Source organism: Lissotriton vulgaris, chromosome 5, assembly GCF_964263255.1.
Source record: "Lissotriton vulgaris chromosome 5, aLisVul1.2, whole genome shotgun sequence".
Classification (NCBI taxonomy): Eukaryota; Metazoa; Chordata; class Amphibia; order Caudata; family Salamandridae; genus Lissotriton; species Lissotriton vulgaris.
The window spans coordinates 1,698,373,072-1,698,390,793 of record NC_141693.1 but is presented as its reverse complement, the minus strand read 5'-3'; the positions used below and the strand labels follow the sequence as shown (position 1 = coordinate 1,698,390,793).

General features: G+C 44.6%; 1 protein-coding gene across 2 annotated transcripts in view; it reads left to right on the top strand.

Annotated features, from left to right (window-relative positions):
• The window catches only part of MYO1D (myosin ID), a 512,976-nt gene that overhangs the window by 176,981 nt on the left and 318,273 nt on the right, over positions 1-17,722 (top strand). For both annotated transcript variants that reach the window (XM_086923844.1, XM_086923845.1), the window contains exons 6-9: positions 249-344; positions 1,324-1,440; positions 7,547-7,753; positions 17,356-17,501. In XM_086923844.1, the coding sequence (XP_086779970.1) occupies positions 249-344; positions 1,324-1,440; positions 7,547-7,753; positions 17,356-17,501 (566 nt within the window). The remainder of the gene's footprint in view (positions 1-248; positions 345-1,323; positions 1,441-7,546; positions 7,754-17,355; positions 17,502-17,722) is intronic.

Here is a 17,722-nt window from a genome sequence, read left to right as displayed (position 1 = left end):
GTTAATGGTACACTCTAAATTATCTGATTGGGCTATATAAGCACGTAAGATCTAACTGTCCTGATTCAGCACATCTATCGATCAACTTTATGCGCTCTAAATCAGTACACGCTTTCCTCATCTCTGAGGTGGTACACAGCATTTAACTCTTGATTCAACACAAAGATTCATCACCCTGCAACATGAGTACACTGACACCACATACAGATTTCTCTTCTCTCCTTAACACCTTCGTTTTTTCTGTACAGCTGCTCGTGGGTGGCTCGGAGCAGGTTCTGCGCTCCCTCCATCTCCAGAAGGAACTTTCCACGTACAACTATATCCGTGGCAGTGCCCAACTCAAGGTGAGTGCAAGGACTCGGCTGATACCTGCCCGGCTTAGTCGCTTATTAAAACCTGCACAACTTCTCCCCTTTGTCTGATTCCACTTCTGTTCTCCACTCAATCACATAATTGTCTTTCCTTTATTTGCTGTCACCTGTACCCTCCACTGATTCCAGCACACCTTTTTCTGTTTTAGATTCCATCACACTGTTGTCTCGCTAATTTGGAAAATATTTATTTTTCTGATTTCAGCACATCTTCATGAGCTCTGATTGCAGCACACCTCCGCCCCCTCCCGATTAAATGCACCCCTGTCTATTCTTCGATTCCAATCCGTCTTTGTCTCTTATCGCCGTACACCTCAGTCTTGTTTGATTCAGGGATTTCTGGGTCCTCCCTAATTCAAGATACCTGTGTCTTTCCTTATTCCGGCTCCCACTTCTCTTTTCCTGACTCCAGCACACCTTTATCCTTTTCTCTTCTGATGCAGCACACATTTGTTTATTGCTGACTCCTGCAAATATCTGCCCTTTGTTGGTTCCATCACACCTTTCTCTTTTTCCTGATTGCAGTAAATATTTTTATAATTGCAGGCATGCACCTTTGCCTTTCTTGATCTGAGCACACATTTGTATTTATGCGGATACTAGCACATCATCTTTTTCTGGTTCCAATAAAGCCTTATCTTATCCTGAATCCTGGAGTACCTTTTTCCTCTCTGACTCAGTCCATTGCTCTATAGAGATCGCTCATTGTCGAAAGGGGGCCTGCATTTTTGTCTCTGGACCATAGTGTCAGCTGAAGTGCCTGTGCCTGTGCGCGCGCGTGTGCGTGTACGTGCGTGTGTGTGTGTGATCAAAGTGTAACTAGTTATTTAAGCCTGCGGAGGGGGGCAGGTTAGATCAGCTTCTGGGATGGTATTGTTCAGTGATCTTGGCAAGGTTTGTGCATTGAGGTTTGTAGATTTCGCTGCTGAGTCTTTTCATATTGTCTTTGCAGTCTTCCATCAATGATGGAACAGAGTTTAAAGCTGCTGCTGAGGCTATGAAGGTGATTGGTTTCAAGCCTGAGGAGATCCAGACCGTCTACAAGATTCTGGCCTCCATCCTGCACCTTGTGAGTGGGCTGCAAAGTCATTTTCAGATGCAAATAATTCGGTTTTTGCAAGTAGGGCTTGAATAACATGAATTCAGCTAATACGATCAAATGTATTGCATTTAGTTGATGAAAGACTAAGTGTTCAGACTGCACACCATTGCATCCCATGTCCGCCTATTCTTGCTGATGAGGGTACATTGATTTACAGAAGGAGATCGAGGAAAAAGGGACAAAATCCACTATACTTTGTGCCTATACTAGGAATCATGCACAATCTGCAGGACCGCATTTCACTGTCTTCTGTTGGGCCCTTTAAGCCAGTTTGGGATCCCTACAAGGGTAATTCAGACCGTGAACAGAAGCAGAGTTTTTGATATGCAAAGCAAAACACTTCCACAGCTGTTTTATATTTTTGCTCTTTCTGTTGATATTAGGGATAACACAGCTGCAGACTCGATTAGATAAGGTTTTTTATGAGTAGGATCTTCCAATTGTGCAGAGGTTTGTGCCATAGAGACATCCTAAACCTGCAGAAATTCACACTTTATGTAACCCATTTTTAGACTCTCTGCCATATTTACGCGTATAATCCAGTGCAGTACAGCACCGACATTGTGCTTCCTTATGGGTCTCGATTGCTGTAGAATAAATCCCTGTAAGCAAGAAGATCCAATGTGGGTAATGATTGCCAGGAGTCTAGTCAGCAGACTCCTAGAAACTGACTGACTTGAGTACTGTGCCTTGTAAACACCCTGGCAAGGAAAAGTGAAACAGACAGGCCACTGATAGATGGCAGTACAAGGGAACTGAACATCCCTACAACTAACACTACCTACCAACATCACCAACAAGATTACCAATTTATATTACTGACAGTCATCAACAAGGACCTCTGTAATAAAGGTCCTCAGTATATGAAGACAGATGTTGCCTATAGCAATCTATGCATGATAAATTGATTTAAAAAAACTGCTAAGAGTCCACAGATAAAAATTCTGTTTTGGGGGAATGGACCAGAGGAGCAGTTGTGCCGACTGCCTGTAATGTCCAGAATAAACCCACAATGTCTCAGTGCGTGGTCTCCATATTCAGGTTTTTTTTACCTGCTGCTGGTTTTGGAAGCACTATTGAATGTTCCAAGTTGATGAACGTTGAAAGGAAAAAATGAAGACCGTAACTAACATCATGATTGGAAAGCAACTACGCAATCAAACACAGGGATGCCGAAAGAACCATAACGAAGACCTGCGAAGACATGATTTTTCTAATTGAGCTTCAGCCTCAGTGGGGTCAGAAAAATGCATAGCTTGGCGTCAGTTGTAATCCCAGGCTCGCTTCAGTACTTTGTTTACCAGGAGAGACGAGAAGCAGTCCATTCAGATTCTGTCCAAAGTGTCACCACAAAGTAGAACAAAAAGACATACACAAATTCTGTAGTCTGTGCCGTCCAACAAAGCATGAATCCAAAGGTTGCAAAGCTTGCAAATCTTTCCTAACTAGAACAATAAAAAAGTGCAGGAGAAATGAGACTGGCGACACAGCGCCATTGTTCCTTTAAAACAGTTCTTATTGGATGGCATGGAACATTCAAATGATGAGGAAGGGAAAGAAGAAGCTAAGGGGAAGCAGCTAGGCTCCAACGCTCTGATTGGGACATCAAAGATATTTTAAACCAAGTACTAGAAAAACTACTTATGCACCGAAGACTCTTACACCCACAATGCCTCAGACACACAGGGATTCTGGGCTAAAACGATTGGACTCAAAAACTGGTAAACAGCGGTTTATTTAAAAATGTTTGGTAATCGATTTGGAATCAAAAGGCAAAAAAGCCCTTGGCATAAAAGTTGAAAGATACTAAAGCAGAAAACATTCACACTTCGACCCGACTCAAAAGGGGGATTGAGATTGAAGAAGAGTTAAAGGTAAAAAGCCTAAAGAGGGAAGGAAACCAAGTTACTCCTGCCCCCCCTCCCCGAGGAAAAAATCTACTCCGATGCACAACATCGAGTAGAGATAAAAAAAACAGTTGACTTCAAGATTGCCAAACAGCTGCTGTGCTACAAATGAAAAAAACAATTTGAAGGAAGCCTCATGGCACTCAAAGTTTCCACAAAAGCAGCCAATTCAAGATTCAGTAAGAGAGGGCTACAACAGAAGAAAGGATTACCCCATAATCTGAACCAATGCATGAGTCTCAAGGTGATCTTTTTAGAGGTGAGTTAGAAGTACCCATGGAGGAAGAAAATCAGGTCCAAGATCTTTTCAGAATCTGCAGACATGATCACCTCAAGAGGAGGTTGACACTTTTCTATTTCGATCATGCACGCCGCATGATATCTCCTTGTGCTTTACATTTGTGAAATCTGCAGCAGATACATATGAACTGCAACTAGAGGAATAGACAAAATTCTGCTTCCTTTAAGCAAGCCATTCTGCCAAAACAGAATAAAGTCAGTTCCTACCAGTATTGCCAAGCATTCTACAACAAGGTACGGAGGCCTTCAGAGAGACAGTCACTAGTAGGGTGAAAAAAAAGTACAGAGCCTCCCCAAAGGACCCACCGTGCAGGATAATCATTGACCCAGTAGTCACTATGTGCTTGCAAAATCGCTAGTGCTGCGTCTTCCACTGGCTTTGTTCCAGAGAAAGACAGCAAGAGGCCAGAGGCAGTAGGAAGAAAGATGGGAATATCAGCCACAATGCGGTGGGGAATAGCTAACCTTAAAACTCTGCTCAGCAGATGTGGCCACCAACAGTGGAAGAATATGGCAGAACTCATCCAGCATTTTCCTGAGGGATTTATGAAAGGAGTAAAGTCAGTAATACTAGAGGGAAACAATATTTCTAATACTTGCCTAAAGCAAAAAGAACAATCGATGGGTTGAATGCTGAACAATGTCAAACACTCACCCCCAGACCGAGATCTGGGTCTAAATCCATTGTTTTTTTGCTCAACACGCTAAACCAGCCTGGACCAAGCCATATGCAAATCAGTCTTGACCCTACTGCCCATGGGAACAGTCCAGCCCGAACTGCTAGGCAAGGTCCTCCCTGGACTGGAACAAGCATCCTAGGACAGGTTTTGGGGTATCACCCCTCAACAGCCAGAGTAGCGTTAAGCCAGTGGCATGGTGAGCATGGACCCCATGTCCGGGCATCCTCATCCCACTTGGGGTGACAAATGCAAAAAGAACAATTGATGGACGTAATTCTGAACAATGTCAAACACTCACTTCCCGTCAGAGATCTGGGTCTAAAAACGTTGTTTTTTTTGCTTACCGCACCTAGCCATTTTGGACCCAACCATATTCAAATCAGTTTTGACCCTCCTCCCCATGAGAACAGTCCAACACGATCTGCCAGGCCATGTCCTCCCTGGACCAGACACAAGTCCCATGCACACTGTGTAACTTGAACCAAGCTTTATATCGCTGATGAGCCCAGAATTATGGCGAAACCGATCCTGGGTTGCTTGTGTTCCAGTTCAAGGAGGACTTTGCTTGGCATTTCGGGTGGACTGTTCCAATTGGAGTAGGGTCAAGACTGATTTGCATATAGCGGGGTCCAATCTGAGGTGGCATGGTGTCCAGAATAACCATGAAGAGAGATGCGGCCCGAGTGGTTACCAGTGGGCGAGACTAATTCAAGCATTCCATCCATCACTGTTTTGTATACTAACACTTGCCTAAAGTCATTCCTAGAACACAGCAAGCAGGCAGTTGTACAAAAACTAACTTGAGAAGGCACATTCTATGAGTCTACATAATAGGGTCTGCAGATGAATCACAACAGCAAATGAAAAATTGCAATAAGCTGACAACACCAAATAATAGATGGCGACAGCAGGTCTACCTTCCCAATAGCAGCATCAATTCAGGCAACTCAGGTATTTCGTAGAACTATAAAAGACACTTCCCCAAATCCCACCAAAGAGATAGAGGTGAGAAAAAGAACACCTCGAACAACTCAGAGAAAAAGCTGAGGACCTCTTTAAAAAATGTGAGCAGCAAGAAGTATCATTGAAACGGGATTACAAAGGGACTTATTTAGTGTTCTTCCTAGTACCAAAAAAGGCCTAATTTTACAACCAATCAAGGTCCTGAAATTTTAAACAGGTTCATCAAACCTCAGAAATTCGAAATGGCAACACTTTAAGAAATCAAATTCTAGTGGATGCCGATTACATAGTGACCATCAATTTAAAGGGCACCTACTTACATATTCCCTTCATCAGTAGTCCTAGAAAATGATTCAGATGCGTGATGGGTGTAATCACTGGAATAAAACTGTTGCCAAGAATGCTTGCAAAATACTAGGAAGTGCAGTGCTATTAAGGCGACTTGTTTCATACCATGCCAGAAGAGCATACATCATGTGCTGTACTGTTCACCCTGGAATTATCAAGCACTGGGAGAAATCATTAATTGGTTCTGTCCCGCTGAAAAGTAATTGTGAAAATGTTAGGGATGACGATGGCTTCCTTTCCACTCGTTGTTTTGGCCAGGTGACATATGAGACGATGCAATAATACAATAATGGCTGCCAAATCAATGGTCGCAGGTGTAGGGGATAGCAATAATCTAGTGGACAAGGAGGTTGAAGGAAAAATTGAAATAGTGGATAACGCAAACATGATAAAAGGCAGGGATTTGAAATATTCAACCTCAACACTATTTATCACAACGGACACATCACACTCAGGTGGGATTTATCCCTGGGAAATCTCAGAATCGGAGTACAGAAGCAGTCAAAAGAAATGCATGTGTTGGAACTGAAGACTATTTCTGGCACCAAAGTTTTGCATACACAGGTAGCAGGAGGGTTAGTGCAAATAAAAACAGACAACACAACAACCATGTTCTACCTCCAAAAACAGTGGGGCCCAAATTCAAACATACTGTCAAGGCTACTACAAGAACAAGATATCTGGATGTGGCTATTCAAGGACACATGAAGAACATCCAGATAATCCCATTACATTTACCAAGAGAACAAACTGTAGAAGAAGAGAGACTCCGCAGACACAAAGAAGAATGAAAACTGGATCAAAGTGCTCTAAACACAATTTTCCAGACTCTGGTAGTGTCAGACATAAACCTTTTTGCCACATGCATAAAACACAAGATGCCAAAACGTCTACATTCAGGTTTCCTCATGACCAAATGTAGGGAAAAGCACTGTTGACAAATTGGTTATGGTTCTTTTAATACGCTTTTCCACAATACCCCTAATTCCACGAGTAATCAACATATGTTGTGGGGCCCAATATTTGGTGCAACTCACAAATAGCATTTTTAGGAAATCCAGTTGATCCAACATTGATATTCTTATATCATTTTTATAATCTAATATTCAGTTTTTTTCTTTTATGATGACACTGCTGGTGCTGCTAGGATTGTCCGGTTCCTCAGCGCCAGCAAATGTGAATAAACTTGCATTAAACTTCATGTTACTGCTATTATCAGGGCTGGTTGCCTTTTTATCTCCCAAATTTTGCCTATGTTTTTTTTAGGACACTGCACTCCAGTCCTGGCTTAATACCGAACAAATCACCAATATATTTTTGCAGCATTACCCTCTTTTAAATTCACATGACATGCATCATCCCTCCATCGAGTGATTGTGCACTTTGAAGTATCTTTTCTGTAGCTAAAGGTGTTAGTTAGGGATTTAATTCTGGTTTGCACTGAATAGTGTGTGCTGAATTAAAGCCGAACTTTTCCTGTTGCTACTTCCCCCGCTTTTCTTCCTGAATCTGCCTCCATTATTGAGTACTTGATCAATATGTAATTCTAGAAATTGATTAATTATCACTAGTGCCTTGCAAGTAAAGTGAATCTCATTGATATGGGCCTCTACACTAAAGACATCAAGTGTGAAATTGTCTTCCTTGTAGAAGATTTCGAACCTAAAAGCATGTCATGAAAGCAGAGGTTGGTATATTCAATTCCCCATGGACTTGATGAAGTACCCAATGGATGTATAGAACCATAGGGTGTATGAAGCTCAGAGTTGATTGATGTAGTTAGATGATGTACCGTGCTCTCGTTTTAAAACATACTGGTGGTGTGGACGGCAGGGATGGGACATGCAGAACTGGTAAATGTTTTTTCTTCTGCAGGGTAACCTGAAGTTTGTTGTAGATGGCGACGGGCCGCCGATGATCGAGAACGGGAAGGTGGTCTCGGTGATAGCGGACCTGCTCTCTACCAAGTCAGAGCTGGTAGAGAAAGCCCTTCTTTTCCGTACAGTGGCCACTGGGCGAGATGTCATTGACAAGCAGCACACAGATAAGGAAGCCACCTATGGAAGGGATGCATTTGCAAAGGTAAGGAGGCCTGAAGGCAGAGCTTTTTCAATGTTAGTTTGCTTCAGATGATGAAATGTGTCTTAGTCGCCTAGCACCCACAGACAGGGCTTTCTTACAGCTCCACCCTATTTAGTGAAATATTTGTCCCACCACAGTCATTCTTACCAGTGCCTTTCTGCTCACTCATCAGTATATGTAATGCAAGCCACTGCTCTTGTTTATATTGAAAGTAATCAGTGACACCCTGCCTCCCAGGTGAATCTAAGTAGTCTCACACCACCCACAGTGCCATTCTGCCCACCCAGAGTCAGTCCTAGCACTGCGCCCTGTCTATCACACTGCACCACGCATTGCCATCCTGTTCCCTCCCAGTGAATTTAATCTGTGCCCTCCCGTTTACCATAGCAATTGTAATCTGTGTCCTTCCTGCTCACAAAGGAAGTCATCCAATCTGCCACGCCCAATCGAGGTGCATCGAAGCAGGGCGATCTCGCTCGCTTAGTGAATCCCCGAAGTGGATTCTGGTTGTGCACCATGAATCCCTGCAGTGCTCTTCTAGCCACTCACCCTGTATCTACAGAGCGCCATTTTTTTTTGTATGTTCTTATATAGCGCTCGATCACCTGGGGAGGTATCTCGGCGCTTGCCTTGGGAACCCGTCCTGGCTTTTCCCTGTGAAATAGCCACTACAGGGCATCCCCAAGGTGAAAGCCAGGCATCCCGCCGCGGGGGGGCCGTTGTGGAGATTAAGCAAGCTTAATGCCCAGAGTTGCAGAGTGTGAACCCATGATTAGGTCAGGCACCGAAGCGAGAATTGTCGAGTCCGTGGACATTTGAGCTCAAGACCCTGCCGCGTCGGGAATTGAACCCTGGTCCCGGGTCTGACTTCTGCTTCAGGGTCTGCCTGCCCTAACCAGTGAGCCACACTTCTCCATTGTGCGCTCTCGGTAAAAATAAGCAGCGTCACCCTGCCCACTCACATTGACTGTCATCAGTATCACCCTGCCCGCTTGCGGAATCCCAGCTGAGCTGTTTTGCCCATTCACTGTGACCCCCCATCATGCCCACACAGAATGGATGCTGGCAATTCTATCACGGCTACTCAAACTACGAATCACTGCAGTGCCATCCTAACCATTCACAGGTATTTGTGCAAGTGTGTCAGCACCACCTTTCCCACTTACAGTGAGTGTTAGCAATGCCACAGTGTTCACTCTCGGTGAATCCCACTGGTGTGCTCACTGCAGCTCGGCTCGGAATATGAAGTGGTGGGGCAACACAGGGGGAAATACAAAAATAAAAAACACAGGCAAAATAATACCTAAAAATATAAATACAGCTTAGCTGCCGCTGCAGCCGCCGCCTTGCTCCTCTCCTGCTCCTCAAATCCTGCAGGCGGATGCACACTGCACATGCTTCCAAATGCTGATCTCAATGCTGCTGTCATGCTGGGAACACTACTACCCAGCATGAGAGAAGCAATGGGATTGGTCTGAGCGGCCATCTTTGCCGCTCAGACAGGGCCTGGGAGCCTGTGTGTTCTCCACCCAGCTGTGCAACACAGTCCTAAGACGGCCGGCCAAACCGACATGCAAACTTCGCTGTGCCCAACACTCCTCCTCCCTGCTGCAGCTGCTATCAAAGGGGGACCCCACCCTAGGACTCTGCTCGCTGGTAGCCTGCAGGCCAGATGAACAATAAAATGATAACCTTGTTTTATTATTATTTTGTTTTTCATGTGTTTGAATCTGCTGGCACTCAGTAGTGAGGCAACGCTCCTCCGCCATAATGGAGGAGCTGCCCCTGGCTGACGGTGAATCATGTACGTACCGTTCTGTCCAGACAGTGATTTTAATAGTGGTGTCCTGGCCACATAATCAAACGAACCACAGGTGAAGGGACTGTTTCAGCACTCTGTGGCACAATCTGGTAAAATAAAGGGCCAGACATTCAAAATGTAAGAATAGTCAAATTTGTGATGAACCATTGGCATGGCATTTCAAGAAGACAACCTTGGCATGTGTAAGGATGTTTACAGCATGAAGCTGTTTTCACAGACCACTCTTGTTATCCTAAGGAGACCCCTTTTAATTAGTGTGTGTATAGAAACATTGACCCCGTTTCAGGGACTGTCCTTTGTTTTGATTTAATTCCGTACACAAGAAACAACTTATTCCATTTGACTGTGAATACCTGTAAAATAGGGTACACCCCTTGTGGTTGTGTATATGTGTTAAATATTTTATTGTTCCCACTAATGCACCGACGAGCACTCCTCAATCTGGCCCTTTGTAAATTACAACGTTTACCAAAGGGAGATAAATAAATACAACAATTTTATTTTAATCACAGGTGTTCATTTATTGGATTATTCCTGCACTGATGTTATAGTATGACCAATGGAACTATTATTTTTGTTCTGCGTTGTACCCTGGTTCTGGATGTGGGCATAGGGGTTTGCCTTGTGTGTTTTTCCATGTATTTAATCCCTGTAGTGCCATGCTGCCTGTGTTGTGAATCCAAATAGTGCCACCTGTCTGCTGGCATGAAGTCTTAGCCTCACTGTCCTGCCAAAGCATAGATGTGCCATCCTACCCAGTTACGTGGAACCACAACAGTGCCAGGCTGCCTTCAGCAGTGACTTTAATCTATTCAATCATGCTGACAGTAAACCACAGAATGACATTTCGTCCAATAAATAGCAGCAGTCCAATCCTGTGAATTCTTAGAAAATTGTCACCATCTCTATATGCCCACCGTATAATAACCTGAAAGAATCCACAAACACTCTCACAAATGAAGTAGCGGACCAGAGCCATTGACCAAGAGCCTCCTCTGAGGCCTCAGCACCTTCACACCAGCATCGTGCACAGTTTTCATTCATTCTTCTCTGGATATAGCCACACCCACAAAGGTGGTCACATTAGAGAAGGATAGAGCATGCTCTTCGTCTCCTCTTTTGAGTACTGCTTCATGCAGCTCCTCAGCCTCTACGTCTCCCTCCAGGACTGTCCATCATTCATTGCCACTCATACCTCTTGCCAAAAAACTGCTTTAGTGATGCACTCTTAAATGCACAATCCACCATCAAAAAAGGCTTACACGTCTACGTATTGCTTGAGGATCAGAGTTAAACTTCTTGAAATTCCACTCAGACAAGATGGCGGTGCTCTGTGCGCCAGGCTGGCGAGATAAATACAACGTCCGACGGCACCTTGGCCCTTCTCCTGCCCCTGTGGCTAAGGGACGCAGTTTGGGGTTTGATTGGATGCAGGCCTTTCCGTAAATAGTTAATCGAACCACCTGTCGGTGTTGTGCTTTTACTAGATGAGAGATCTACGACCAACTCTCCCATCTCTGCCAGCCCAGACTCATCCCTTGATTGTACAGGGTTTAATCCTCAGCCCGGTTTACTCCGAAACCATTTTCTTGTGCTGAGGCACCAGCCAGATGTCTCTGCTGCAGTGCATTCAGAAGACTGCTGCAAAGCTTGCTCTTCGAAGGCCACAGAGCTCCTCAGGTACTCTGGCTCTGGATACTCGGCACCGGCTGCCAGCGCCGAAGCCTATCACGTTTAAATCACTATGTTATGTGTTTTGAGGCATCCTCCAATATGACCTTCTGTACTTGCAGCAGAAATTCACCAAATATGTTCCCAAGCATAGGATCGTGTTATCTTCTTCCAATTTCCTGGCTGTGCCACATTTTAGTTGCTCTACAATCAGTGGTCATGCATTTTGTGTAAGGTCTGTGCCACTTTGTAGCCAGCCACCTGCACATTTGCACTCTTGCAGCCAGCTTTTGCCTTTCAGAAAAGGCTTGAAAACCTGGCTCTATTCTTTTTAGGCAAGGGCTCGCTCATTCCTTTCTTTTGCTAGTGTTCTCTGTGTCACAACACATTTTAGGTAAGAGAGCTTTAGAAAACGTATTTTCATTAGATTACATTATTCTGCACTCTTCCTCTCTCACTAAGACCTGGTTCTCAGCATCCTCCACACTTGACATGGAAGGGTCCTCCCAGGCTCCCACCTAGTTAATGTTTACTCAGTAGAAACAGAGAAAAGATTTGGCTTTGAGCGGTAACCTACATACACCATGATCCAATCTAGTACACATAAATTAAAAGTCAATCTTTTGAAACATTTGAATTCTTGCTAATGAAAGAGTCGCCAGTCCAGCCTCATTATTTGCCTTCGTCTTTCACTCCCCAAAGAAGTCTGCCTTGTCCAACACCACCTCACTCTCTCAAGTAGGGCTTTCAACTCAGGTGACCTTAACATCTGGACCAATGACCTAGCCAATGCCTATGCTCAAGGGTGTGGGTATCCAAGACTACATCCTTCTGACTGAACAACCAATCCACTTCTAGGCAGTGTAGTATTCCTGATCCCTGATCTTCATATCACCATATCTTGGTGAGCTTCATAGATGACAGTGAACTGAAATCCAAAGCCGGTCCCCTCCCTCAAGAAGAAGCTGATAAAAATGGCCGTGGCTCCTTTGGTTAGACTCTACTAGCTGTAGAAGACGGACTACTATCACCCCGCACCCACAGAAATCCTGGCTAACCTACAAAATAAGGTCACAGCTGTCCCGGACCATCTGACTCTCGTTACACAACTAAGTATAACAATGATACAACATGAAGGGCAACAGGTGGTCACATGTGAACGTAGACAAACTGAACAAAAGAGACGATGTCTCAAAAGCCAGTGGGCCTCATTTAGAAGTCAGCGGCATTGAGACATCTGTCCACCACTGGGCACACCACCTCACTTAGCAGTCGGGGAATGCGGTTTTCTGGTGGCAAGGCTGCTGTGTCAAAAACAATTGTATGTAATTGACATCTGTCCATGAGTGCCCCTCCACCCCCATGTCAGCCGGTGTTTTCCCTGCCCGGGACAAAAAAAGTCCAGAAATGTCCATTCAGTCTGCCGTGCTGCCATGGCAGGGTTTCCTGCTGTCTGTGTTTGTTTTACCCCAGAGTAGCTCCTGACATGAAGTCTGGAGCCCCTTTGGGGCTGAGGTGAGTTGGATGCAAACTGTCAATTTGGTGGCTGGCTGCTGGCGGCGTGGCACAGCTTCTGCCAGTCTAACCATGCGTGTCCAGTCTCCTCATAAATAACCCAGTTATCTCAATAGCAATAAAGGATAGACCATACAGTATGACGCCACAATTCACAAGGCGATTGACTTGGACTCTTCCGAGAAAAAGTCCTTTTCCAATCGTGGGTCGCAGTGAACTCTATTTCAGTCCTTTCTACATCTAAGGAACTGGAGGCTCCTGAACCTTTTCAACACACTCCTTCTCCACCCAACAGCATTTATTAATCACGCAGTGTTGCTTCAAAAGAAATGTACTCCATTAGAGTAAATATTGCAACAGCAGCCATGCTAACTGGCAACACTGTAACTAGGAGGGTAATCTGACCACTTTTACTGCGAGTTCTGACCCCAGTCCAGCTCTTAGGCAGCGACATCAAGAAATTGTCCTATTTTTATTATTGACATATCGAACATAAAGGTCACCAGCCGTTGAATATCTATTCTATCCTCCATCATTGTTGGCCTCACAGTGGCTCGATCACCACTCAGACTCAAACACACAATAGTGAGACCACTCCTGAAGAAACCAAACATGGATCCGAACACCTTGTCCGCGTATAAATCGAAACTGTAATGGCTGGCAAGAGCCATGCATACGAAACACCCAGCCACCTGCAAAAGATTACTCGGACGATTCGGTAACATAGCAAGAAACACATAAAATACGGGATGCCATCTCGACACACTTCCTATCAACTTCCGAGCTGATTTGGTGACCAGAACCATATTTCACCTTGCATGTCTCAGAAAGGACATGAATGCAGACCAGTTCATCTAAGGTCTACTCTTATCTTTGTGATAGTTTGATTGTGCCAGTGTCCTCCTCGGGATTTCCAGAACGTTCTCACATAGTGCTCGGACATGTTTAGCAACTGAGTTTAAGAGAAAAGACCATGGGCCAAGTGTACAAAGCCATTTTGCAGTCTAATGCCCTGTGATTCACAAAGTTACAGTGTTTGTGACCACAAAATTGTGTTTAGCTATGTATTAAACACATTTTGCGAATCGTAAAAGACTTTCCTACAAATAAAATGGGTTGAATAACCCTTATCAAATTGTAATCGGGAAGGTACATGAACGGGACATCCCATTTTAATTGTGATTCAGTATGGCATATATCAATGTTTGCAGTTACAAACCATTGATCAGCTTCCCACATCCCAAAGGAGGTGGTAACTAATTCGCAAGTGGAACCCTGCCTTTTGTGAATGGTGCTGGGTGACATTTGGGGGTAATAGGCAGTTTTACAGGGGACCACTGGCTGCTGCTTTCCAACCACCAGTATTTTTCCCGAACGGGAAACAGATTATATTTATTTTAAACTAGGCCAGGTTCATTTAGGAATACATGTGCCTTTAAAAAGACGTTTCCTCAATGGGAGCACAAACAACCATCCCTATTTTTGTAGCCAAACACAAAGGGCTGCAAACAACAGTGACCAATCTAATTCATATTGATTAGGCAGGTCATTCTGCAACTTGAGCTATTAGTACCTAGGTCACATTACTAAACCAGAGACCAGTTGCAAGTGGAGAAGTGTGGCTCACTGGTTAGAGGAGGCATACCCTGAAGCAGAGGTCAGACCCGGGACCAGGGTTCAATTCCCGACGCGGCAGGGTCTTGAGCCCAATTGTCCACGGACTCGATAATTCTCGCTTCGGTGCCCACTCTAATCACGGGTTCACACTCTGCAACTCTGGGCATTAAGCTTGCTTAATCTCCACAACGGCCCCCCGTGGCAGGATGTCTGGCTTTCACCTTGGGGATGCCCAATACGGGTTATCTCACAGGGAAAAGCCAGGACGGGTTCCCAAGGCAAGCGCCGAGATGCCCTAGGGTAAGTTGAGCGCTATATAAGAACACACATACATACATACATACAAAAAGTCAAGTGGCCAATTAGCAACCATTTTTTGGGACTTGTGTCTTATATCTAGCCCCAGGTCTCTGGGGCTAGATAAGTTCTTTGCTGGCTCCCTGTTGAAATGGTCTGAATGAAGTACAAAAGCAACTACTCTTTAAATGCAATTGGAGGACTGTCCCCTTTGTGTGCAGAGGAGGCCAACTCTCCACAAGCAACAAGAACTCTGTTCACAAGAAAAACACTTGGGGCCTAATGTGTCAAAGGGTTTGTCCCATTTAGCGTCTATGGAGAAATATGTTGATACATGCGTCCCTTCATGTCACTGCCCTGTTATTTTTTTTTCTTTCAGCGTTTTATATAGCACGAACTTGACCTGAATCGGGTATCAGAGCGCTTTACATAGCAACAGTTGTATTACATGAGGACACATTCATTTTTGTTAGGCACTGGGAGTTAAAGTGATTTGCCAAGAATCACAGGATGTTCAGCGTCCTTGCCGAGACTCAAACCCAGTTCCTCAGATTCGAGGTCGACCACCCTAGCCGTTATCATTAGTGAAGCAGATTCAGTTGCAATGGGGCCCCGGTGTATGAGGTGCCCACAGCAACACAATGAATGTCTCGCTTTAAAAATGGGACATGGGGGCTCTTTTTCCTTACTTGCATTACAACAGAGGGAACTTTTGCCGCATAAGGTAATGGGAAAAATGTAGGAGCTTATTTCTTTTCGTGAAGCGAATGATTGAAGTGATGGTCCGGCATTGTGTGGAAGGGGTGAAAAAAGGAGACAGCCTGCATCACAGGGCCGACCTATCATTACTGTAGCAGCTGCAGTATGGCCCAAGAGTGTAAGGTACTCTTCGCACCCAATTATTAGGAGTCGTTTTTTTGGTCGATTTTATTTGCTCTTTTTAAGTGTTAGATTTAGAGTGGATTATGAGCTTCAAGAAAACTCTGCTGTAATAATCTCATAATTCCCTCCCCCTGCATCAGCCGTGCCCCTCCCACACCCCCAATTTTTGCCATAAAACTTTAAAGAGAGGCCGCTCTTCAAAACATTTTACTTAAAGGGGGGGAGGGAAGGGGGAGGGCTCAGTACAAAAAAGTTTGAGGCACATGTTTGATTCCCTAAGTGATTGGGGCCGTTTTAAAATGTGACGCTGGGCGTCTCATCAGTGGGTGTTCCCTGGGGACCCCCGAGTATTGCAGGCTAAGGTCAGCCCTTAGGCTACTCAAGTTAATACAACCCAATAAAATCCCAAGAAACCAGCATAAATATGAGCTAGTGCATGTGCCTCAGAAAACTGCCTAGCTGTCTGATATATAAGCAAGATCGTGACTGTTAGGCAAGCCAAGGCATTCTTTGAATAGAAATTGCGATGGTAACTGGAAATTGCGATGGTAACTGGTATTTGCAATTACCATAGACATTACTTAAAAAGTTGGGAGGTGGAGCCCGACATCCGACATCCAGCATCAGCATCCACCACTGGCTTATACGCTGCCCAGCCCTAAACCCTAACAAGACCTGGCCGCGCGCACAACGTTATCCTATGGGGAAACGCTGCGCGCGGCCAGGTCTTGTCTCCCTTCGTCTGTCTCAGACTGCTGAGATGCCGACTATAGTTCTCGCTTCGAGAACACGCTTTCAGCGCGTTCGTCGTAGGCGAGACCTAAAAAGCACTTAGTATACCTGTACACTACCAACCACTGCACTGTAACAACACCTCACAAGTCTATAGACTACTCGTCCCTGTACCCTAACATTTCCTTGCCATCCACAAAACTTTTACATTAAATTTAAATTATAAAAATATATATTTTAATATCTTATACTGTAAAATATAATTTTAAGTTACATTTAATTGATATTTGATCGGTGGAGGGTAGACAAATTGCATCTTTAGGATATTTCATCTGCAGGCAGACCTATTCCCAATACACTTGCTCACAGTCCTCATTTACAACTTTTAGGTCAAATTGAAGGAACTTTGTTTAACCATTTCCTTCCCTCAGGAAATCTTGTAGGAGATCATGAAATCCTTGCTTGCTTACTTGGGCAGCAGAACAACATCACACCTGCTCTGAAGACCTTACACTGACTCCTTTTTAGAGAAAGTGCACAATTCAAGACTTGACCAAAAACCCATCCACCAAAGCAAGGACTTCAACTCCATCAACCACTCAATCATTTTCTGCGAACATCTCTCTCATACTAGTCAACTGCTCTAGCAGAAACAAAACATTAAGTGGAAGAACTTCATACCCAAGGCTGAGCACTGTGAAACATCCTCTCAATATGCCTCAGACTAGAGGCAGTCCTCCTAAAATTAAAGAGAGAACTTAAGACCCACCTCTTACACTCCAACCCCTTTGGTCTAACCCTTCCCCGCAGCCCAGCATCCTGACAGTCATCTTCCTTTTTAGAATGGTCACAAACCAGGGACCATCCGGGTGAATCCCAGCTGGAGTGACTTGCAGACAATCAAACTTATTTCCAGCAGATTCACTTGGATGCCAGCTGGCAGACTGTGACAATGAATCTCAGCTTTTTTGTCGAGCTAAACAATCTGAAAGTGGGTGAGTTGACTTCCCCCAGCCCACTTGTATCTATAGCCACTAGTCTAATACCACTGACTTGTTCCCTGCAGGCCATCTACGAGCGCCTCTTCTGTTGGATTGTGACACGAATTAACAACGTGATCGAAGTCAAGAACTACGACACCACAGTACATGGGAAAAACACCGTCATCGGAGTGCTGGACATCTATGGCTTTGAGATATTCGACAACAACAGGTGAGGCGCCTCCTGCAGAGACAGGACAGCTTCCTACTTGCTGTCCAGCTGGCTTCATTCCTTATGTTGTCTGTCTTGTTATGTTGTTGGATGATCCTCCTGGGAAACATCCTTTACAACGCAACTTTTACCATGCAGTGCTTTTACATCGCAACTTTTACAATGCAAACCATTACAACGCATTGCGCTGGGGGGCGCTCTAGGATAGAGAATAGATTTAA